The 26,029-nt window shown below is 39.3% G+C and overlaps 1 protein-coding gene across 1 annotated transcript in view; it reads left to right on the plus strand.

Annotated features, from left to right (window-relative positions):
- The window catches only part of LOC122788744 (myoferlin-like), a gene marked incomplete at its 5' end in the record, with an annotated part of 518,429 nt that overhangs the window by 59,173 nt on the left and 433,227 nt on the right, over window positions 1–26,029 (plus strand). Inside the window, 1 exon segment of the mRNA XM_044055638.1 lies at window positions 4,492–4,569. Coding sequence (XP_043911573.1) covers window positions 4,492–4,569 — 78 coding nt within the window.

The raw sequence follows: 26,029 nt of genomic DNA on the forward strand, positions 1-26,029 counted from the left end.
GCACTGGTTATGCCCCTGTACTAAACCTGACTAATTGACTATCTCTTCCAACTTGGCTCTGCCTACCCTATACTTCTCATTAACAAGTTCTAATTTCCTTATTAACTACAAAACCATTTCCTTCTACATAATGATACTTACTTCCTCTGTGGATACTTATTATTGTGACAACTCTTTATTAATATAATTATACAATAAGCTGCCTTATTTGTTATATTATGCATCATACCTGCATTTTGTATTGTTATGAATTCTGTGTTAACCTGCAACATGCATTGTATATATGAATTTTTTGTTTTGTTTTCACGGAGCTTATCTCCTCGGGCCTCTACTGAAAATGGACATATATCCAGTTAGACTAGCCTGGTCAACAAATGTAAAATGAAAAATAAAAAAAAATGTGCACAGACTGACCTACAGCTACAATACCCTTACATTGGTACCACATTATGTTGGCCCATCTCACAACGACATATTCACAGTTACTGGCATTTAGTTGCAACAATGATACTTTCCAACAACACTATGTACAGGCTGGACTTGGGTGAAATGGTGCCCTAGGCATTGCCTACTGTTTCAGCCCCCCCCCCACACACCCCTAGTCCTCCTCCTGTTTCATCCCATCTTGGGCTGACTATACCATGCAGATAACTTCTTTCTTCCTTTTATTACATTTTCCTTACTATTCAGCTTTTCCAAGAAGCCATAACATTCTCTATGTTCATAGGGGTGTACTAGGCTAATGGCCCTGGAGCCTTTACAAGCCTAGCCCATAGGATTACCCCGGCATCGTGCCACCCGACCTTAGTTCCCAGTGGCTCTGTCGAGTAGAGCCACTGGGGTGATCCCCGGGGTGAGTTTTCTATTTCCCATCCACTCATCAAGACACTGAATCTGTTGGCTAGTATATTGGCAATATCTGGTGGCTCGGTATAGGAGGTGCCATTATGCAACAGCTCCGAGCAAATCTGGGTATTGCCGTGGAGATTCTTTACATAACTATAGAAGGCCTTGTGGTTGTCTTTACTATCTGCTGCAATTCTATTTTTGTAGCTAGCTTTAGAGGATTTGATGATGGACCTCAACTTTTTGTTGAGGCTGATAAGGGAGTTTTTCCAGCCTTGGGACTTCACCTTATTCCACATCAGTTTCCTCCTCATGTTGCAGAGTTTTTTTATGACAAGGGACCACCAGATTGGCTTCTTTTTTTTGGAGGAGAGCATCTTGGTTCTATTGGGAATGGTGAGATCCATGCATTTGTGTACGTGTTTGTACAGTGCATTGATGTATGATTTGGCGGTCATGCAACTATTCTTCAATTGCATGGGTGCCATGAAGTTATCCACCTCTGTTTTTAAGAGCCCAAAGTTAGCTTTGGAGAAGTTTTTCATGGTGGTTACCTTTGCGGGGGTTTGTGGGAGTGAGTGGGAGGGATGTGGATTTCCAAGGTGATTAGTTTGTGGTCGGATCTAACCAGGGAGGAGTTGACTATTGGTATAGAGCAGCGGTCGCCCATGTTAGTAATGACCAGGTCAAAGATGTTGCTGCCTCTAGTGGAGGTAAGAACGAGTTGGTCCAGGGCATTGAAATTATTGAATTCCAAGAAATGTTGGGCAAGTGTTTGGGTACACGAGTAGTTTTCCCAGTTAATGGAGGGGTAGTTGCAGTCGCCCAGTATGAGAGTGTTAGGTTGGACCCTAATATTCTCCAGGGTGCTTAGTAACGTGGAGTGAGAGTCTTTGGTCATGGTTGGGGACCTATAGCAGGCTACAACCTGAATCGCTGTCTTACCCAATGTTAGCTGCACCTGAAGTATCTCTGATGCGTTATGTTGGGCTACCAGTCTGGAGGCGTGCTCATCCTTTATGAATATGGAAACACCACCACCTTTGGAGCTTCGGTCCAAGTTCTGGGGCCGAAAGGAGTGGAATGAGTTATAGCCTGGTAGTGCAAGGATGCTTTCTGCTGCCTTGAACCAGGTCTCTGTTACAGCACAAATGTAAATGTTCTCCATTTTAAGGAGTGCTTCGAGTGAGTGCATTTTGAGATTTAGACTTCTAGCGTTGAGCAGCATGACCCTCAGATTACATTTGTTTGTAGCTGTTACGGTGGTGATTTGGTCTTTGAAACACCACTCTGAAGTGCATTTTAATTTTTCTTCTTTTTACACAGAGCCTTTCCTTCCAGTGATGGCTTTAACAGAAATTATGATAAAGGAAAGAAATTCAGGATTTCTTTTCAGGTTTAGTTTTCCTTGCATCCTTTACACACACCACCTTTCCTGACCAAGACAGTACAGTAGTAACCATTTAAGAAATAATTCAGTTACACTGGAATGCATTTTAGAGCATTTCTTAACCTGTAAATCCAATGGTAGCTTAAACAGTAGTCATGAGTAAGAAAAGAATTTCAGTCTTATTTATTTTTACTTCTTTCAAAGAAGACTTACGTTGTACCCTAGACTCAGTGTTCAAAACTGGAAAAGAAATAGTAGCTCATGATAAACTAATAAGCCAATTGATGTGAGGCTAGACAAATCCTATCTGTGAATATTGCTTGCCTCCCTAACTTCCCCAAAAAGTCAGTCACTGCCTATGCACCCCTCTGGTGTTAGACTGGGATGATAACGGATGTTCAACTTATTGTAGTCATGCATTTCATATGACTGCTGACATACATATACATAGCATGCCTCCTCCCCTCTAACCCCCTAAGGCAGCCACCTGTATACTTGTATGATTTGTGATAGTGAGGAAAGTGAAAAAAGTAATGATTACAGTAATGTATTGTACTTTGTTGTTCTAGAGACTACATTGCCCCTACATAAGCTACAGTAACTTTCTTTGTACAACTCTGGGATCTGTGAGAAACGTAAAAGAAACAATGACTACACTGTCCCCAGACCAAACACAAACTATAATGATCTTCTTTGCACACCTCTAAGGTATGATTTTGATGAAAATTAAAGTAGTAATAACCACACAGTAAGTACTAATACATTGTGCAACACTGATAATGCCACACACGGTAAGTGATGGTTGTTTAACAGTCATCAAACAGCAACAAGGGGTATGTCACTTTAATTTACCTCATTGAGGAGTAATTCATACCTATCCACTGTCTGATTTCACAGACCTTCCCTGATTTTGCCTCATATTTTTGCACTGTCCTTTGTGAAAGTTTGATATGCTGATAAATCGTTCAAGATTACAGACGATCCAAACACCCAGTCTGAGTTTTATACTACTACTTCTTTGAAAAAAGCATCTTGATGCAAAAGTGTTATTCCATTAACATTTTAAATAATTTAAAGTAATATTTAAAATGTGTTCCTGATTTTGAGCTTTTATTCTGCTATTATTTTTGACATTTTGCAGAATTCTTCAGCAAAGAAGATGAGAGTTATAGTATCTGGTGTTCTGACAGTATTTATACAACTTCCTGAAAAAGAAAACCATCATTGAAAATCATAAGCATCAAGTCTTCTTAAAATCCAGGTTTGCACTGAGATCAGTCATGCTGGGCTGCTGATCTCTAGTGCTTACCCTGCTCATGTTCATTATTAGCTTTATCTTAACAGGATCATATCACAACCCTGTTCAGGTTAAAGAGCATAATCAGAAATTAATACATTTTTTTTCTACTCATTTTCCCTAACCAGCAGCAGCCTTTGTGGGTCCCCCGCCCCAGTCAACGATGATCAATCCCCTCCCTGCAGACACAGGTATTGTAGGTACCTAAAGGTGGCAGTGATAGTTTTAGTTGAATGTCCACCAGCAGGGTTTAACTGAGCCAAGGGCACTATGTCAGTGATAAAATATTTAAAAGAGTTGTGAAGCCTGTTACTTAATAAAAACTGTTACTATAACCAGAGATGTCTTTGAATTTTAAAGGAGATATAAATAGGAGTTATTACCCACCTGATTTAGTAAGTATTACAAGATTGCTGTACTAGCTTTTGTTGGTTTGACAGACATGCTATAAAGTATCAAGGTAAGATAACTTGCTATATTGGGTCCCCCTAGGAACTGCAAGTTAAAGCCAGCTATGCTGGGATGCCTTTATCTCCTCTCTGCACAACTCCCAACTGCATACTGTAAAGATTGTGTTTATAAGACTCCAGTCTGAAGGGTTAAGATGGACAAGTGTATGTGGGAAGTGGGAAGTGGAGCTGGTAATTAAGGGTGTCTCTGGCACATGGCTGATGGCAGTCAGCTGTGGTGGAACAAACAAAAAAAAGTTAAACGTTGCAGTTTGTGTAATTCATCCTTGTCATTTATAGCTGTGATATGATAATGCAAATCAGCAGCATTTACTGATGGAGCAATATAGTTGGTCTTTTATTTTAAATAATGATGCAACCACTTAGTTCTGATTAATCTGTATTGTTTTCATGATTGCAGTCTAATGCCTTGCTATTTTATAATTCACCAGAATAGATTTTGTTGTGCAGTTCAAATGTCTTAACGTAAATGTTTCTGTTTTTTTAAGAATCTTTTGTCTATCATCTTCGATGCTACATTTATCAAGCACGACACCTAAAAGCACTGGACAAAGACAGCTTTTCAGGTACAGATATATCTGTTTTTTCTTAAATGTAATCTTGCAAGAATATTAAAGAAAGTATTATACAGATGGATGTTTTTTTCTCCTCTTTCTCATTAGTTGTTCCATCCAAATAAGTAATGTATTGTCAGTGTTGTACCCCTCAAGGAGGACTAAGTTTATTAAGTTTGCTTTTTTATTAAGTTGATAATGGGAAACTGCAGGTAGAGCAGGAAACAGCTTAGTGTATGTGAACAGAGACAACTAAAACCACTGCATCTGTTATTTGGTACCTAGTTTAGTATAAGCCAGAAATGTTCAGAGCCTTCTGTCTAATTATTTGTAGTATTTCTGCACATTTTGTACATGCATTGTGTTTCTTAATGTTTGTTCTTTAAATACCTGCAGAAAATTGGTGTTCGTTTCCAAAATACAGTTAGTGATGGATAAACAGTCAGCAAGAACAATGTTAGCAAGTGAAAGTAAACCAATGCTATGATAAACTAAGTAAAATGAGAAATATTTTATATTTCTGATCAGTGTTTACATATCTTTACACCTACAAGCTGTTATGGTAGAATGCTAGCAAATTGTTTACGAAAAGTAGTTTTTTAATGTAAAATTCAACAATTTTTGCAATGTATATTTAACAGAAACGGGGAGAACAGGAGTGTCTAGAAAAAGGGTTCTAACAGTAATCATTTGTGTAGGTTACTTTACTTTGGTGTACCAGATGCTAACAAAGCGTCTTTCATTCAGTCCTTTTGGGTGACTGAACTCACTCTGTCTATAGTCAATACTGTAGGGTTCCATCTTTCTTCATCTGCTGCTGGTACTTTGTTTCTCTAATTTATTCATTTGTTGGCCATGTTTGTGAACTGATCTAATGGATGCTTTCAGCCATGACAAAAGTAACATAAACAAAACATAGTGTGACATCCTACAAAATGTGTCTCAGAAACAGTTCAATGATGTAATGAGGAAGCGATTACTCAAACTGCAGCTCTGACCAACACAAGTGAAGGAGGTACTGAGAAGGGGTCTATATTATATAAGCGAACGCACTGAATTGCGAACACTATATAATCGCCCTACAATCCCCAAAAACCCAAAATGTCGAACACATGGATCAACGATTTTTTTCCCAGGGAAATCAAAACACAATTAAGTGGGGGCTTCACCTCCTCCAATGTGGGGAGCTGTGTCCTCCACAACCCCCTACTTTAATATACCAACTCCGAGATCACACCACAGTGGAGGAAATGGCAAAGTCCCGCAAACAGCCTAATGATTTTTTCCCCTAGGAAAAAAAATTGCTGTTTTGTGCTTTCGGTATTTTGCCATTTCATGTAATGACGTTCAACTAAATAGCTTTCTTTCATTGCGTTTGCTAAAATAATAGGGACCCCTGAGAAGATGGGGAGTATATAAAGCAGTAGTAGAATGCAGTGCTTTATAGCACTGACATCCAAAATGGCTGGTCTTATCAAGTTATTGACAAAGTTGTAAATGTAGATTTTTTTTTTTATAAGCATAGTAAGAGTCTTGCGTTTAGTTAAATCCAAGCCCTCCTGACTTCAAAGATTCTATCACACTAGATCTGTCTGTCAAGAATTTCTGCTTTAAAGTTCTTGCAAATTCATATTCATTGCTTCAGTAATACTGTCCATCTGTCTCGGCCTCTGCCACCCATTGCTTTTTTTTTTTTTTTTGCCTTCCCAGCATCGGTGTAATCAGTTCTGCCTTTACATTGTGTGTATGGCCCAGGCATAGGTGTTAAACTGTAAATGCAAGAAATCTGGGCAAAGCTAAAAATAAGGAGAACAAAGGTCCAGAAATAGAAAAAAAATTAAATAGCGCTCTTATAAGCATAGAAAGCTGCTAGAATAACAAGTTTTATATTGGCATGTATTTTCTGAAGGGCATGACATCTGAAGCTCAGATTTTTGCTGTTGCTTAGGAACTTCAGTCCTCAATTTGCCAGAAAACCACAAATTTTATTAGAGAAAATTTTATGAGAGAACCTCAAAAAAAGTGTGAGTTCTGTTTGTATGCAGATTGCCACACGGCTGATGTGGTATATCTGGTACACTACAATGCACGTTTAAGTTATTACATTGGTAAAACTAATTGTAAGTCGAAAGAGAGGATTTTAAAACCTTTATCAGCTATACATCAAGGAGATTTGCATAATGCTTTATATCAGCATGTGAAGGATCATCCTGACCATAATTTTTCATTTATGGTTATACAAAAGGTTGCCACTGGTGTTATTGGGGGGACTTAGTCAGCATAACAGAGTTTTGTGAGTTGAAATGGATCATAGAGTTTGGAGCTGATCGTGCACCAGGTTTGAATGCTGTTATCCCTTTAAAACTGGCTCTTAAGAAGAGGCGGGTTAAAAGTATAGCTTTTAAGAGTTATTGTTACTCTGATGAGGGGCTTTGCCCAAAAGCGCTCATGTTCTATGTTTTACCTTCTTTTCTGTTTTATTAAAGATTTTTTGCCATGGTGGTTATGATCTCTCTTCTTTTTGTGTTTTAATTTGTTTGAACTTCTAGAGAGATGTGACCTTTAGTGGAGAGTACCATTGGTTTTATCTGCTTGTGGTTTTTGTTTGGTGGTTTTTCTCTCCACACCTGGCTCAGAAGTGAGGAGAGGCCATAGAGCTAGAGTACTGTCCTGAGAAATGAGCCTAATATATGAGCGATTCAGGAAACATGTTGTTGAGCTCTAATCCATTGTTGTAGCAGAATGTTATACGGATGGCAGACAATGATCCAGAGAGTTCAGTAAAGAAATGGGTGACAGTATGTTTTTTTTTAATTACTTTCCACTTTGGAGAATTCCTTACACAGGTTGAAACACCTGCAATGGCAGAGGTTTCATTTAGAGGCTTGCCTGCATTATAAAGTTGTGCTGAGAGGACTACTCGTGTATGCCGACCCTGATTTATTGGCTCGTTGGCAGCATTTGAGTATTGAGGCGGGCTTCTCTTTTATATGAGACTGTTATTAGATTACAATAACCTCCTTGAACTTAAGTTACGTGATGATGTTAATATTTTGCAAGAGAATTTGCAGCAGAAATATTCTGGTGAATTCTACTTGAATAAGATTGCTGAAGTGTTAAATACGGTCGCTATATATGAGATAAAAATGCAGCAAGTTAAAACTAAAAAGTTAGTGAGAGATTATCATGATTTCCTCCAAGGTCATATTTTTGTGACCTTGTGAAAATATCTCTACACAGCCTAGAGATATTGGTAGAGTCACAATTAATAAGAATGCACAGCAAGATATGTTGGTGAATGATATTAATCAACAGATGAATCCAGATAACGTGACTGGTGGGATTGGTACCATTGCCAGAGAGGAAGCAACAATGAGTGTGGTTCCTCTGGTGACATCTGCACTACCAATCATTGCTGAGCAATTGTTAACCAATGGGAAGACAACAGAGATGACATCGGAAGCAGCTAACGTACGAACTGACGTTAGCGTTGATCCTCTAGGTTTGGGAGCAAGGCCTAAGGTATGAACATCCACTCAACCTGCTTCTACAACTTTTCCAGTGTTCCCAGTCCCTGTACAACAGAAAAAGAATGAGCATAAGTGGAGTCACCCTCACCAGACGGATGTGAAATGGAGACGAGCAATGACTTGACTAATGGTGATACTATTGTATTTAATTTATCTAATGTTTCTCTGTCACCTGAACAAGTTAGTCCTGAATAAGGGTTTGACTTTTGTGCCCAGCAGGGCTTCAATATTAAATGAAGTTGTGATTGATTTAATGATGTTTGGTAGAAATGTTTTGTTAAAAAACATGTTTCATCATAATACAATCATAGTTGGCCATCCTTTAAGGTGGCCTAGCACATTTATTCCTCCTATGCAGTCAACTGTGGATACTTTTCTGAAAGTTTGTGAACGTGAAGTTAGGGCTTATTTAAATGATAAGGAATACTAACAGCGACAGGAGTAGACATAAGAATTGTAACTTAAGGTCTTCTGAAAGACGAGCTTTACATGCTTTGAGTGATGATAGTTTAATTGTTAAACCAGCGGACAAGGGAGGGACCGTAGTGGTTTTGGATTCTGCTATGTATAAAGATAAGTTAAAAGAAATGTTAAGTGATGGGAACACACATCAACTCTTGTCCCCTCTTTCTGTATACACTTTGGTTAAAAACAATGTTTACATAATATGAACACCAGAGGCACTGTGAATAATGATTTATTGAGATTCCTTTGGACAGAGCATCCAATTGTACCTGTGTTCAAAGCTCTACCCAAGATTTATAAAAGTTTATCCCCCATTGCGACCGATTCTTAAGGATACACGACAATTTTTTACTAAACGGTTTTAATGCTACTTTGGGTTTAGACTGTTCAGCCTGTTTACTTGTAACTCTTGATGAGAATAATTTATTCACAGTCATTAGTAATGTATATGCCTTGGCAGCTTTAGCGATGGTCCTTATGGACAAGAGGGTGTATAATATAGATACTAATGTGTTAATAGTAAACATATTGAGGATGGTCTTGGAGAACAACATATTTATGACTCAGGGTAATTTTTATCGCCAAGTACAGGGTGTTGCCATGAGCACACCCTGTGCGAATTTGTATGTGAATTTGGTCCTTGCTTTTTGGGAGGACAGCTATATTATTGAGGCTGATCATTCATGGAAGGACTGTTTGCTTTATTATGTAATGTTTGTTGATAACCTGTTTATGTTGTGGAAAGGGACAGAGGATAGATTGAATCTGTTTGTACATTATTTAGAAAACACCGTGGATTTCCTTAGATTCTGTGTTCGTAGCTCCAGCGCTACTGTAAATTTTTTAGATGCGAGAATAATGAAGGGTGAGAACGGGCTGTTGCAAACAATGCTTTTTAGGAAGGACTGTTGGAAGAATAGTTTATTGAGTTTTGACATTATGCATCCTAGACGTACCTTTGAGAATATAACTACAGGGCAAGGTTATAGGATCTCTCATCTATGTACGGAGGAGGAGAAATTTCAAGGGGAGTTAGATCTATTGAAGGAACATTTACAAAAGAGGGCTTATAATGATAAAGTAATTAACACTGGCTTAGCACGTATGAGAGTCAACAGAGGAGGGGATAGCAAAACCATGGTTCTCTGAGAGTAACCAGGCTGATGCATCATCAATTAATAGAATGACCAACAAGAGTGGTAAACCTCATGTTATATTTAGATACAGTAATAACATCAATGGGGTGTGACACATAATCAAACTTAATTGGGGCATTCTTTTGAGTGATGACAAAATTGCAAGTATTGTTGGTGAGGTACAGCAGTTTGGTTTTAGACGTAATAGTAACCTTAAAGATTTATTATGCCATGAACATCCAAGGGACCACTGTAGTGGGCTGATTTCCAACAGAGTTGGCACATTTGCATGTAGATCATGCAAGGCTTGCCCCCATATAAGTAAGAATTATTATTTTGTGCATCCAGTCACTCAAAAGAAGTAGGAGTTCTGTTTGTATACAGGCTGCCAGATGGCTGATGTGGTCTATCTGGCACACTGCAATGCATGTTTAAGTTATTACATTGGTAAAACTAATTGCAAGTTGAAAGAGAGGATTATAAAACATTTATCAGCTGTACATCAAGGAGATTTGCATAATGCTGTTTATTTATTTATTTATTTTACATTTGTTGACCAGGCTAGTCCAACTGGATATATGTCCATTTTCAGTAGAGGCCTGGGGAGAAAAGCTCCAAGTATGAACAGTGACAAAGTTAACCATATATAAAAAGACATGTAAAATCACAATACAGAGGCAGCATTGGTCAAAAGAAGAATTATAATAATAAACTTAAAACTATAAAAATTATACTAAAAATGATGCTAAAAAAATATACTAAATACAATAGTAGGTATGAGTAACACCCAATTAAAAGAGAAAAGCCCTTATGTTTTATCCTCTTACTATGAAGAAAAAAGTAGTAACTAGATTAGTGAGGATAGGGGTGGTGTTGGGGTGGTAAAGGATCTTTTGAGTGATAAGTAATTGTTGACAGAGGATATGGTTCTGCAGTTCTAGCCATTCAAGTTGTTTGAGGTTGAGGCAGTGGTGAGTTTTAAAGGGGGAGCATGTAATGAATCTAGCTATACTATTATAACATGTGGAAAGTTTGGAGAGGTTGTTTTTGGATAGGTTAGTATATATAGCAGAGGCATAGAAAAGGGTAGAAATGTGGTGGGTCTGGGCAATAGTTTTCCTGGCAGAAGGGGTAAGGAAGGTTTTTATTCTATAGAGGGAACCAAGTTTTTTTATTAACAGACTTTATGGTGGAGTTGATATGGGCATCGTAGTTGAGATGATTATCAATTGTTACACCTAGTAGGTGGTTTGTAGTATCTGGGGTTATGTTGGTAGCACTGTTGGAGGTTACAGAGAAGAATGGATTAGGTGACTTATGAGTTGGAGTAAAAAGCAGTAGTTTTGTTTTTTTGGGATTTAGGAGGAGGCAGTGTTGCATAAACTAGTTTTCAACATTATGAAAAACAGTTTGGGTGAGAGACTGGAGAGAGGCTATATTCTTAGCCGTACAGATTAAGGTGGAGTCATCTGCATATTGAATGCAGGTGGCTTGAGGTATGTTCATGTGTAGATTGTTAATAAATAAGGAAAAAAGAAGGGGACCTAAGATAGAGCCTTGGGGTACTCCAATATTTACTGGAAGTAATGAAGACAGATTGTTATCCCAAAGTACTGCTTGCTGTCTATTTTCCAGATAAGATCTAAACCATTGTAATGCTTGTGGATCAAGAGAATGGGCCTTTAATTTGTTTAGAAGTAAGTTATGGTTAACCATATCAAAGGCTTTTGACAGGTCAATAAATAGTACAGAGGAAAAAGAGTTATTGTTATGATTTTTATTTATAGAGTTGGTGAAGGATAAGAAGGCAGTCGTCATGCTATGGAATGGTCTGAAGCCATGTTGGCAGTTTGCTAGTAGGTTATTTTGTAGTAGGTGGTTAAGTAGTTGTGAATACACTTTTCCATTATCTTAGCTAATGGGGAGAGTAGGGCAATAGGTTGAAAGTTAGAAAGCTCAATAGAAGATCCACCTTTATGTAGTGGGATGATGTGGGATACTTTCCATATGGTAGGGAATTTGCCTTCTGAGATAGTTCTGTTCATAAGGATAGAGATGGGATAGTCTATGGCATTTGCAGCAATTTGTAGGTATTCAGATGGGAGACCGTCAGCAGAAAGGGGTGCAAGGTTTCAGTTTTTGAAGTAGCTTACAGATGAGATGTTGGTACAGGTTGTATTTGAAAGATAGGAGAATGAAGTCTTGGAGGTGTTTAGTGGCGAAGCAGTAAAAGGAGGTAAAGAATTGGCTAGGGTTTGAATGGCTTCTGTAAAATAGTTATTAAAGGCATCAGGGATCTGGTTGGACTTATGGCTGAAACCCTCTGGGGTCGGAGTAGTTGAGTGACCTGGCTGAAGAAGTTTGCTTATCCCTGACCAAAATGTTTGTGGAGTTTGTTGACTGGTTTGTTGGAGGTGAAGGTAGAAGTCTTTTTTGTCTCTAAGAATATCCTTCTTGGTGGCATTTCTTAACTGTTTAAAGTGGAGGTGATCTGATGGACATTTGGTAGCTCTCCATTTAGCCCAGATTTTATTTCTGAGGAGCATCTTTTGCCTAGTTTGTTTTGTGAGCCATGGGGTTCTTATTCTAGTAGAGCGATAAGGTGCATGGTAATCTAGGATATGAAGAAAGTTAGTGTTAAAGTAGGTCACAGCCTCATCAAGATCAAGATGGGTCAGTGGTGACCAGTCACATGCTTGCAGTTCATTTAGGAAGTTGTCTGGATTAAATAATTTTTTTGAGTGGGAGGTTTTGAGATTGAGTAGTTGGAATATGGGCTTTTTGTCTAATAATGTAAGTAAGCATATGGTTGCTGATGTCTTCAGGAAGGGTTCCTGGAGCATAAGTTTCAGGGTGGCTATTAAGGATCCAGTCAAGAGTCATTTCCTTGCTGCTAGGTTTGTGGATTCTAGTAGGAGTGGTTATTAATTGTGAGAATCCAAAGAGATTTATGTGTTTAGTAGGGTTAGGGGAATTGCAGGTGGACCAGTCGACGTTAAAGTCACCCGGTACAATGGTCTCCTGGGGTAGTTGGGTAGAGAGATAACTAAGTAAATTTTCAAGAGTATTGGCATTGTTTCCTGGGGGGGAGATGCATGCAAATTAGATAGATAGATTTGGAGTTGTTGATTTGGAGTTTGGTAGTCAGGATTTCGGATTTGGTGTCTAATGATGGAAGTACATTAAAGGGGGAAGTTTGGAGATTAGATTTATAGAGAATGGCTATACCTCTACCTTTTTTGGTTTTACGGTCACATCTAAGGATATTATAGCCAGGAGGGATAATTTCCTGGTCTAGAGTAGATGGTTTTAGCCAAGTCTCTGTAAGACATAGAATATCAAATGAGTGCACATCAAGGAGTGCATGCAGGTGGGGAATTTTATTGTTAATACTTCTAATGTTAAGGTGAGCTATCAGGTGGGAGTTAGGTGGTTTAGTTAATGTAGAAATGATAGGTAATGTTAAATTGTCAAGGTTATTGGTGTAGTCAGTATTGGGGCCAGGGTTTGGATGAATATCACCATCTAGGAGGGGGTGTTGCTGGGGATATTGTAGAAATTGTTAAAATTCTTTTTGGTAGTGAAGTAAGTAACATGGGTTGCTCTGTGATATTTTGGAAATATATAGTTTGAGGTACAGGTAATGTTACTGTGGTTAAGGGAGTAGATGATAGAAGATGGTAAAGTTTGTTGGAAGTTATGGTTTTGTTCAGGTAGAGAAAGATTTTCAAAAAAGGTGAGTGAGTAAGATATGGTAAGAGAGGGTATAGTGGTACTTGAGTAGTATGTTTGTGCAAATAGTTTTGTGTGTTGGGGGCATAGTATTAAGTAGATATGAGTTGAGAGTAGTTTGTGTGAGTAGGTGAAGTAGAAAGTAGGAGAGAGTGTTTCAAGAGATTGAGTAGGGTTTAAATAATGTAAGTAAGAAATTAGTGGAGGTTGTCTAGGAGGTAGATTTGGGATGTAGTTAGTGCAGTGAATGGTTGAGAAAGGTGAGAGAGTAGTGCAGAGAGAGTTAATTAGTACTAATTAGGATAGAAAGAGATAAGGGAGTGGCCTAGTGATGAGGTTTGTGATAGGATGAGAAAAAAGGGCGGAGTGATTGGTGAAGTATAAGTGTAGGACCACTGGGGGTGGGTGGGAATTGGGGGTGGGGTAGGGGAGTGGAGTGAGCCCACAGGGCGAGTGAAGGATCATCCTGACCATAATTTTTGTTTATGGTTATACAAAAGGCTGCCATGGGCATTAAGAGGAGGGGGACTTGGTCAACATAAGAGTTTTGTGAGATGAAATGGATTATAGAATTTGGAGCCAATCATGCACCAGGTTTGAATGATGTTATCCCTTTAAAACCAGCTCTTAAGAAGAAGCGAGTTAAATATCACTAATCATCGCTTTATTGTTTTAAGATTTTATATGGAAGTATAGCTTTTAAGAGTTATTGTTATTCTGATCAATGGCTTTGCCCAAAAGCGCTCACGTTCTCTGTTTTACCCGCATATCTGTTATTTGTTTTATTAAAGTTTTTATGCCATGGTGGTTATAAGCTCTCTTCTTTTTGTGCTGTGAAAAGCCAGATTTTGTTTAGTATTACCTGAATCAACAGGCTCTTCAGCTCTTCCTCAGTCTTAGCCATTAGAGTGCTACCATCTGTATATATTGTTTCTCACAGTAATTTTGTTCCCAGCATTTGATTTATCTAACCTGGCATTTTGCATGATATATTCAGCAAATAAACTGAATAAGTAGGATGACTGTATATAGCCTTGTGGCACCCCTTTCCCCATCTTCAGCCAGTCAGTCATTCCATATTCATTTATAACTGTTGGCTTTTGCTATGCACGCACATTCATCAGGAGGCAGATAAGGTGAACTGGTATCCCCATTTCTCAAACAACTTGCCTCAGTTTCTTGTGGTTTGTATTGTCAAAGACCTTGCTTTTTCCATTATCCAGTGGATGTTAGCAAGTTGATCTCTGCTGCTTCTCCACCTTCTAAAAGCAGCTTTTACATCAGGCAGTTCTCAGTCCATATGTTGCTGGAGTCAGTCTTGTACGATCTTGAGCCTTACCTTGCTGGCTTGTGAAATCAGTGCAGTTGTTTAATAATTTGATCACATTTTAGCATCTCCCCTTTTGGGACTGAAATGTAAATGCGCATTTTCCAGTCTAATGGTCACTGCTGCTCTTTTCAAATTTGCTGGCAAATTCCAAGAACTGCTATGACATCAGGATTGTTATCCGTTTAGCTGGAATTCATCACTTCGTTTGACTTTGTTACATTAGCAAGGCTTTCAGATGTAGTTTACATGATCAAATGGCCAGAATGTCGAAACCACTTCCTTGAGACCAGTGTTGAACATTGCATTTGTTGAAAAGCGACATGATCGAAGTTCAACCTATCGAATACCATGGTAGGCCAGCAGCTCGTACATCACCACGTATGCAGGCATGTATGTATGTATTTATCTAGTGAGTGTACGGTATTTAAATAGTAGTACATGTGAACATCTGAGCAGATGACCTACCATGGTGTTTGATGGTTTGAACTTCAATCATATTGGCTTTTGACAAATGCAGTGTTCGATGTTGTGGTCTCAACAGTGTAGGTTACAGCATTCTGACCTTTCGATCATGTCAACTTGATACAGGTCTTCTTGTACCGATTTAAGTTCACCACCGCAACATTCCAGATTTTCAGAAAATATTTTTGCTGTGTTTCTCATAAAATGTGTGTGTTTTTGGCAAATCATTGAGAACTGAAGTCACTAAACACTGATGTACATTTGAGTTTCAAACTTCATATCCTTCAGAAAATGCATGCTAACATAAAATCTGTTGTTCTGTCAACTTTAAGATTATAAGACAATATTTTAAAATCTGTCCCTATTTTTAGCCAGTTGCCCCCCACCCCAAATAACTTTTGGCATTTTCCAGATTTCTTATGCTAAGAGGTTGAAAGGTTTATTAGAAAGTCAAGCTATAAATCAAAACATGCCATTGTGATGTTTAGGATACTTCTTGTGTAGTTTTCTGTTTATTCCAGTCACCTCTTAATATCTTCTGCTTCTGTTAAGGCCCCCATCTTTATCTTTTAGCATGCCTATTTTTCTTTAAAAGTTTATTCTAATATCAGTCTTCATCTCATGTCCCTTCCTTTCCTGTGTTCTTCCATTTCTTTGCACTGTTTTGATTTAAGTATACCTCCTTATCTTTCTTTTCTATTCTGTGAAAACTCTTCATCCAGTCTGATATACCTTTTTTCCAGCCTTTTTTTACCTCTTGCTGTCCTCCTTTCTTCAGACATGTCTGAAGCCTCTACAAGCAACCATTTTGCCTGCTTTTAGTCTTCCTTTCTATTTTGATGCTACATCCTGGACAATGTCATGTCCATAGTTCTTTGGATACAGTATCCACCAGGTGTAATTCCTTAAATGTATTCTTCACCTCCCCCACATATTCAATTAATATCCCATTGGCCTAGATGTTTTTCTTGTTTTCTTTGTGTAAACTGTACAATAGGCAGTGAATGGTCTGAGCCACAGTCCGCTCCAGGTCTTGTTTTTGCTGACTATATCAAACATTTCTATTTCTAGCTGCAAAGTATGTAGCCAATCTGATTTTGGTATGACAGTCTGGTAATAGCAATGTCGAAAGCAACCTCTTGGGCTGTCAAATGATGGTGTTGTGCTGTGATCAGAGAATTACCTTGACAGAATTATAATAGTACCACATTATTTGTTGTTCTCCAAGGCCAAACCTGATAACTTTTACAGTCATACTTTAGTAATTTTAACATTCCAAACTTGTGTGTTATTTCCAAAAATTGCTGCAAGTCCTTATAAAACTAGACAACATCTTAGATGTCCTTCAAGGATGCATCTGCAGTCCTAACATATGGATGGCTGAATCTGCTACTGAATTTACTGCTACAGAAGCAGGCACCCAGGATTTGTCAGACACCATTCCTTTAGACATATCTACTGCTGCTGGCACGGGGGACCCCCCTGCGCTTCTGTGTCTACAGGCTTTTTTCCCAGGCTAGCAAGCAAATCCTCTAAGGCCTTACCTGCTAAAACTCCTCACATAGGCCTACCTCTAGTTCCTAAATACTCTCTTGGCTGAGGATCTCATTTCTTTGATCAGATCATCCCAACCCACCCCAGACAGGGCCTCTCAGCCCCTTCCAGATAAGAGGCCTAGACTGAACTCAGATGACTCAGATATTTCAGACCCTCAGGAAGGCCCATATTCTCCTTATGAGGATTCTGATGCAAGAGACTCCATTCCTTCTTCTCCTCCTCCTGAAGAATTTTTTTTGGGGAAACCTTACATGCTAACACTTCCAACACTCCAGGGCCAGGATTTTTCAGATTCAAGGAAAAGGAAGGACTAGGGACTTTACTACACTTACCACAGCATTAGCCCTTTCCTCCAGTACTAACAAGTCAAAACTCCTAGATGCTCCTATGGAGAACAAGTTTGTTTTGGCTCCCTGCAGGGAGGTTCTAAAGAAGGGAAGAAAAAGCAAACTAACCTTATTTTCTGACAACTGCATTACATTACAGGAGACAAAAATGACTTTTTACAACAGACATAGGGCTACAGGTTTCACTTCCACTCTACCTGGAACAAGGCCAAGGATTTTACTTCCAGGCTATTCCTTACCAAGAAAAAGAAAATCAATGGAGACCTATTCTCTGCTTGTCCAAGACACACACATACACATAGTTTCCAAATTCAAAGCTGGACCCTCCAGCAACTTCTTCTCTTGCTCATGCTCTGGAGTTGGCTGGGTGACACTCTAGATCTCAAGGAGGCATACCTGCATGTCCCTATATGACAGATTGAGATGCAGATTCAGATTTCTTTTGCAGGATCATCAATTATCATCAGCATTGCCCTTAATGCCTGGCATCAGTAATTGCTCATTGCAGGCTTCAGGAATTCAAATTTACCATACCTACGACACTGCCTAATACAAGCGGACAACAAGGCAAAAAAAACAAAAAGATTTAAAATGTCATATAACTGTTGCAAAGCCTTTGGGATAACACAGTCAAAATGCAAGTCAAGACTAGTACCATCCCAAGGATAACATTCTGGGTGCAGAACTGATACAACATATCAGATGGCTTTTTCACAGAAAAAAACAAAAAAACAAAAGTCCTATTTCATGACCAAGGAAAGTCCTGCAAGCCCCTGGGTTACATGGCATCCTGCATATATTGATTCCACATGCCCAGGCTGCATGAGAAAAAGTTGCAATATGGTACTGAATGTGTGGTCTCTCAACACACTAGTACAGAGCCCAGGCTGAATCTACACATAAATCTAAAGGAGATGCTGGCAGGAAAAACATGCCATCCAGGCATTCAGACCCCTTCAGCGCAAGGTCACACTGATATATAAGGACGGGACAATAGTCATGTGGTACATCACAAAACAGGGGGGTATATACTCATATCCTATGCAGGATGGCAATGGACCTGTGGGAGAATGTGGCCTGAAATCTCACATTTTCAACTCAGGCCAGATTTGTACCAGAAAAAAAAATACTAGCAGCAGACACCCTGCAGAACTACCACGGATGCTCACAAATGGATGCTGCATCCAGATATCTTCAAAGCCATAAACAAAGAAATGGGGACTACCAGAGAGAGACCTGCTGTTCCCCACACAACCACCAATTGAAGAGAAATTCTGCACAAGAGCATACCCACCCACTTTGAGGTGGGGTGGACTTCCTTCAGCTGTGGAAAACCTGAGCTGATAGCACCTGCATTCTCTCATTTTTGATGTTTCCTTGAAGATCAAAGAGGATCAGCCAAGGGTAATCCTGATAGCTCCATATCCCCCGATCTGAGGCAACATTGATGGCCTCTACCTCTATGTCCTTTACTTCTAACACAGAACAACTACAAGATCTACATCCAAAACTTGAAAAAAACACTGCAGCTAGCTGCTTGAATATTGCATAAAACAAAATAAGATTTATCTCAGACATTCAGCCAAGTGGAAAGATACCCCATTTGAGTTAAGCAAAAGGGAGAAAAAAATCATTGGCAAACAACATAGCACATCCTGGATAATACTTAGCATTGTTCCACAAATGGCTGTCCTACCTCCTCCATAAAGATTGCATCATCAATTTCAGCAGAAGAAGACATGGATCCTCCTGTCTTCTCTCCTCATCCTCTACTCTCAGGCAGTTGAGAGGAGAAAAAAAAAAAAAACCTCCAAGGAAACCCCACACCTACATACATCATATCAACTTTGTGCTGGAAGTTAAAACTTTTTTTTTCCCCTTTTGACAGCAGATTTATAGTCTTGTCTTGAAAACTGCTTTCCAAGCTAGCAATCACTCAGCAAGAAGGGTATCTGAGTTACAGGCATTAATGGCAGTACAACCTTTCTTTCTTCCTTATCTTCCAGAGTCTCTGAGAACTAACCCTACCTTTTATGCCAAAAAAAAGTGGTCTCCAGAGTATCATTGAACCAAGCCCTTCACATTCATTTCCCACATTCCCTCAGAATAGACAGAACTAAGACCAACAGAAAACTGACCAGCTTTCTGGTAGCATATGCACAGGGAATGCAGGGAAAAGCAATTTCAAAACAACAATCTCAAATGGAAAAGACAACTCCTGAAAATGTCAGACCTCATTCCACAAGAGCTACAGCCACCACTACAGCTTTCCTATGAGGAGTGGCTACCAAAGACATTTTAGAAGCTGCTACTTGGAGCTCCGTACATACATTTGCCGTTAATATAAATCTTCCCTTCCAGATAATCTATTATGGTGTATTTGTTTGTATATATGTATATATATATATATATATATATATATATTTTTTTTTTTTTTTTTTTTTTTTTTTTTTTTTTTTGTTTGTTTTTATTTTTTTATCATTTATCCAAATTTAGCCTTCCTAGCAGGCATCTGGGGCAAGAAACACTGAGTTTTCAGCATCTGTAGTTCCAGCATCAGATTTTATTTTCATCTCTGAACATCTCAGCAGCTGGACATCCATCTGGCTTTAATTCATATTTATTTATTTATTTTTCATTTGTTGACTGGGTTAGTCCGAATGAGCTGGGTAGCCCATTTTCAGCAGAGACCCAGGGAGTAAAGCTCCACAGTAAAATATTGTTATACAGAGAAAACTGGATAATAAGCAGTTATTATACAGTGTATACATACAATGTGAGTATAGTTATACACAAGTAGTTGGCAAAAAGGTTCTGACAGAGTAAAAAATACCGATACAAAAAATGCATTATTGATAAACAGCAAAATTACAAACACATCTCTTATCATTTTGGCATATATCATATATGCACAATAATCACTTCTACATGTCCTTTGCTCTTCTCCAGTAGTGTCATCTGTGACATGTCTCTGGTTGCTTTTGTCCATGAGGTTTTCTTGTTAAAATACAGAAGTGGCTTTTCATTACTTTATCCAGTGAACTATCCTTTGTCTGATCTGTCTGCAGTAACCTGATCATCTTGGGTGGCCCAAAACACTATAGCTCATAGTTTCACTGAAATACACAAGTCCCTTAGCCACTGACAAGTTCATGATCCAGAAAGGGCTCATGGAGATTACATTCCAGATATTTAAAGAAATAGTAACATGCACTCAGTCATCAATTTAAACACGTGTAATATTTACCAATCCGAACTATACAGGAAGACACTGTTTGATACTTACCTGTCAGGAGTTATACCCTGCAAAATATGCTTAAATTTTATACATGTCTGTATTGAATGTGTTGAAATATTAATATTTCAGTCTTGTTAGTATTTTATTTTTATGTGCTCTTTATATACCATATTTAGAGAATACTAGTGAAGCTGCTGTTGTGTAAGGATGTACTAAAGTAATGTTACTAGTTATCCACGTGTCAGAAATCACAGTGTCATTGTAATAAAAACTGAAACATTACCCCAGTGTTGGCAGATATATTTGGTAGCTAAATTCTATTTCATTTACAAACTGTGGATGTGATTTGCAAAAACAAATCGAACATGCTGCATATAATTGAGTAGCAGTAGCAACTACCTGAAATATTGGGACCTATTAGAGCAAATTTTGAAACATAGAGACAATGGCTGATAAAATGGACTTAATACTAAGTCCGAGATGACCCTTTTTCTGGAATATTCTATCTTCTCAGAAGTTCAGGTGGTATGTGGTAGTAAGCCCCCATATCAGGGGAGTTGCAGAGAGCTTGCTTTCCTGCAAAAAGTAAATTTAAAGGAGAAGAGCGATGCTGGAGATTCGCTGTTCTCCTGCATGTTTGTTGTTGGGTTTTTTGACATCTCAGCACTCTGCATTTCAATAGGGAGCCAATAGTAACGTATAGTCAAGTACATTGCATAACTATTACTTTGATACATGTACCTGTCATGGTTATAAAGCATCCCCTGGGAGCAGACTCTGCATGTAATAGATAAACCATTTTAGAGCAGCATGGATAATTCTTCTCTGCAACCTGTATGGTCTGAACTATGAACGTTGCTCCATAATATTAATTTACCAGACAGTTTGGCAGTCAGATGCAGACCTAACATGAAAATGGGAAGATATTCTTAAAAAAATTTGAGATACAAGGAGACCCTTGAGACATAATGCTGCTAGCACTGCCCTTTTGTGCCAGCCCATGCTATGTTTTTTCTTATTTGAAGCAGATTTGATAAGTTGCTAAGTAAATGCTGTTTCCATACAGTGATATCACAGAGGGGTTAAACTGTTGATAGCCTATTAGGAATTTAGCCCAAACTATACTTAGTGTATGTAATTTAGACCAAGGACTTCTAAGTCTTGGAGCCTGATAATTCAATTTGCCAGTTATAGCCTTGGGAGAGGAGGCCTGCAGGACCTGCAGGCTTGATTTCTAATGCCTTTTATAGGTCTTTTGATTTGGAATCACTCAAAACATAAATAAGGACCCACTGGCATAGACAGTCTCCGTCTGTAGTAAATCATAAACAAGATATTACATGATTTATGTTGCAAACTAGATCTTTGAGATCATTTCAGCTGTCAGACTCATCTTTGCTTCCTTTTTCCCCAGCACAATTCTGCAACGAGTGGTATTTTTTGTGCTTCCTTGGTTCCTTGTCAGTCAAGGTTTTATTTGCAGAAACAAAAAACTGAAGGAAGGACAGGTGTGATGTCTTGGAAATGCTTCTGTCACTGAGGGCAGTAGCGAAGGTCATGCAGAGATGGATTTGAATTTTCAGTTGTCTTAGTCTTGTCAGAAGAGCTTCCCAAGCTGGTGGGATGTTCAGAAGACAAAGATCTGACAGGGATGCTGTTGAAAACAGGGTGGTTATCGCATGAAGTATTATGATTGATTTTACACTTTCTTCATTGTGTTTCGCTGTTACAGTAATAACTATATGGGTTATTCTTGCTGGAGTAGCCCTTGGCCAACTTAAGTACTAGCAATTTGACCCCTCTACAGGACTTGTGAACACCCTGCAGCTGATGTCAAGACATCTGGGTATAAGAGTCTTATGCCAGTGCCATCTTACAGCTCTTTCTTGCTGTGAAGTGTGAAGCCAAAAACACCCACATCTATAGTCTGCATCAGTTAGTTTGAAGACCAGAGGTAATCTTAAAGCTAAGTGCCCCATTAGGGAAACTTCCTTGTTTCATTGTTTGCTCAATTAGATGCTTCTGTGACAAATACTTGTCTTGATTGTCAAAAAATACTCCACATCAATGCAATCATTCCCTTTGTCTTTTTTGCTTAGGCTCAGAACAAGACTCTCCTAATTGTCCCCATTGTGCTCATTTTAATAAGGCAGAATTAGTTATAGGGCCGTATTCCTTGCATGGTATCTTGAAAAGGAAAAAGGGTGTCAGGGATCTTCACATGCTATGGGGTCTGCTGGTTTGTCTGTTTTTGAACCCTCTTGTAAATGCAGGGATAAATGATTGAAACTTATGAGGGTCGCAGACAACACAGCCTCACCTTTGGCCAGTGCACTTAGGCTTGTGATTGTCAAAGGACAGGAGATGACTTTGCAGCCCCTTCCAATGACTGAGGGAGTGTTGGGGACTGTTGTTGAGTACCCTTTGGAGTCCAACATGCCTCTTAGCCCCTCCACATCCACACAAGCCAAAGGACAAGGGTTGGCGATTGAGTCCAAGGTCGCTCTGCAAACTCTTGCTTCTGACTCCCATACTGGAGCTACAGATAGGGAGGGCAGAATTATACAAACCTCCAGGGGTTTGCAATTTGACCATATGCAGCCTGGTCCCAGTACATCAAACACCATACCCAGGACCAAGCCTAAGGCCAAACCTTTAATCATCTTCCTGGCATGCCTCAGCCTTTCAAAGTGACAACCCCCACAGGCCTACCGGCAGGACCTATTACAACTGGCTGAGGATTTCCTTCAGATTGTAACTTCCAGACAAGCATAGTCCTGCCCCTACAGATTCTGTTTCTGGGAAAACAGAGAGACCCCCCGCCCCCCACCAGGAATTCTCAGATTTTTTTTTTTATGATTCAAATGAGATTGAGTTGGCTTATGTATACACGTTATCTAGAGAGTTCCTATGTTGATTCTGACTCTGAGGACATCCTAGCCTCACCATCTGAGGACTTCACCTTTGGGAAAACACTCCACAAAATGAGGAAATATTTCCTGGAAAGTGGAGGATTACCCTCAGTCTAAGAAAAGGGTAAGAGACCTTTTGAAGCTTCCTGAGCATAAACCTCTGACCATTCCTCCAGTTTCAGAGGTAGTGGTTTAAGAATCCTACTGTTGATCCTAAAGTGGTGACTAGGGTCCTAAGAGAACTAAAGGTAGCACTTTTACAAACCCATTTCCAAATGATAAGGAGGGGAGGAGGATCCTGGACTGAGTTTTCAAAAATGTTTATACTTCTACCACACTTGCTTTGAGAGCCAGTTCTGTATGGTTAAGTACCAGAAAAATTTACTGGGCTATGAAAGGAAAAACTGGAGGAGATTGATGACAGCGCTCTCTCCAAAGGATTGCTGGACATGTGCAACCCTACCTCTCAAGTTGCAAAGCATTCTTTGCATTGTGGCTATGAAGCTTTAGTTTAGAAGCAATGAGATTTTGTGGAGGAGATTCTTTCTGCTCTTTGCCTATGGCAGTTTTCTCCTCCCTAGGTTACACCCTAAAGATAAAGAAGTACAATCTCTCTCTCCATCCCAAAATATTCTTTTTCCTGGAGACTTTGGTGGACGCAGATCTCCAAAGGGCTTTCCTTCCAGAAGAAAAAGTCACTTTCATGACCTGCTACTTCCAAACTCTTCTATCCCTCAAAGCAATTCCAGCATGGGAGGTTCTCAGACTTTTGGGGTACATGGCCTCATGTATTGTAATAACCCCCTAGCCAGGCTTCACATTAGAAAGATCCAATGGGATTTAAAAAATGTTTCGAAGCAACACAGCTCTCAAACAAATTACACTTCACCTTGTTTGAAAGTGGTAGAGCTCTGCTTGCAATCAAAAATTAGGGGTACCATTCAGGGTCCCTCACCCAAATTAGACACTAACCACAACTTCCTCAGACCTAGCTTGGGGAGCACATTCCAGTATCTCCAAGCTCAATGAAAATGGGAACAAAGCTTTTTTTTTTTTTTTTTAAACTCTCATTAGACCCGTTATAGAGTACAACGCCCCTTTTGGAATGTACCTCACATGACATCTGCAGCAGCTGGAAAGGCCACAAAAGTACCTCACAAAGAAGATTACTGGACTCAAACAAATGCCCTACACTGACCGCCTCAAATAAACTCCAGCTTTACTCTGTAGCATATCTCCTACTCTGAGGAGATCTCTGCCTAACATATAAAGCTATGTCAAACCCAGAGCTGTTGGACATGCTACACCTAAAGAAATCCCAATCCCTCCGAGCTACACGCTCTAGGGACCTAAACCTTGTCACCACAATAAACAGGACATGCTGGAAGGATAGATTCCTATCCCAGAGACTTCCCATACTCTGGAACAGGCTACCCATCTATGTCAAGCAAAGTTCTTCATTAGCACTCTTCAAGAAAAATCTTGATGAGTGGATGGGAAATAGGAAATACACCCCGGGGATCACTTCTGTGTTTCTGCTCGTCAGTGGAACAGGAAAATAACTTTCTTGGGCGGCGTAAGCCAGGGAACCTTGTTGACTAGGCTTGCATAGGCCCTTGGGCCGATAGCCTAGTACCTACCTATGAACCTATAAATCTAAAGAAAATGAAGGCCATTCTCAATGGCATCCTATCATTCAAGGAACTGATAAAGATGGGCAAAACTACAGTGATGTGGCATATAAACAAGCAGAGAGGCACTGACCTTGTCTTTGTAGGACACAACTCAAGCCTTGGGCCTATGCCTTCTCGACCCCTACCTGCTGGGAGAAAATTCTCTAGCAGATCACCTCAGCAGGTCAGAAGTTAAACATAATAGCTGGACCTTGAACAAGAACGTATTCAGCTTCTCCTGCCTTTCTTGGATTTGTACCAGAAGTAGACCTTTTTGTTTCAGACCAAAACAATCTGCTGCAAAAATTCTGCTCCATGGCAAAGCTTCCTAAGGCCTGGCATATGGATGCCTTTTCCTTTCCATGGACAGGTGTATTTCTTTATGCATTCCTCAAATTCCCAGGTTACTGCTGAAATCAGAGATGAAGAGACAAGAGTGATATTGAGAGCACCCCTTTGGCTGAGATAGCATTGGTTCTCTCTCCTACTCAATCTGAGCAAGGAAAAAACATGGTTGCTTCATCAACAGGTAGAGATTCTAATTCTAAACAGAGATTCCATTATACACCCCAATCTCAGCACATTGAGGCTTACAGCTTTGCTAATTCACTAACTGGTCCCCATGGCCTTTCATTGTATGAGGATATGCTAGACATCTTAAAAGAAGACTGAAAACCTAATACCAGAAAGTCATACATTTCATAATGGAAAAAGCTTTCAGTTTGGTGCCAGCAACAGAATCTTTCTGCAAGTGCAGTGAAGATCAACCATGTTCTTACCTCCTTACACATTTATTCCAATCTGATTTGCCTTAGTCATTCATTAAAGTACATACTTTTGTCATCTCCACCTACTTTCCTATGTGTCTTCCTCTTTGTTTTTCTCAACCCTGTATTATAAGCAGTTTTTAAGGATATTATCCACCTGAGGCCTCCTAGAAGAGTTACCTGTCCTCCTTGGGATCTCATTTTTTTTCTGGAAAAACTTAATCTACCTCCATTTGAGCCTGCATCTACAGCTGACATTTGACTTCTCTCTTGGAAAACCGCCTTTTCTTTGGCTATCACATTTGCTATATGGGTTTTCTGAA

This window comes from Protopterus annectens, chromosome 14.part0 (assembly GCF_019279795.1).
Source record: "Protopterus annectens isolate FY-2018-M chromosome 14.part0, PAN1.0, whole genome shotgun sequence".
Classification (NCBI taxonomy): domain Eukaryota; kingdom Metazoa; phylum Chordata; order Ceratodontiformes; family Protopteridae; genus Protopterus; species Protopterus annectens.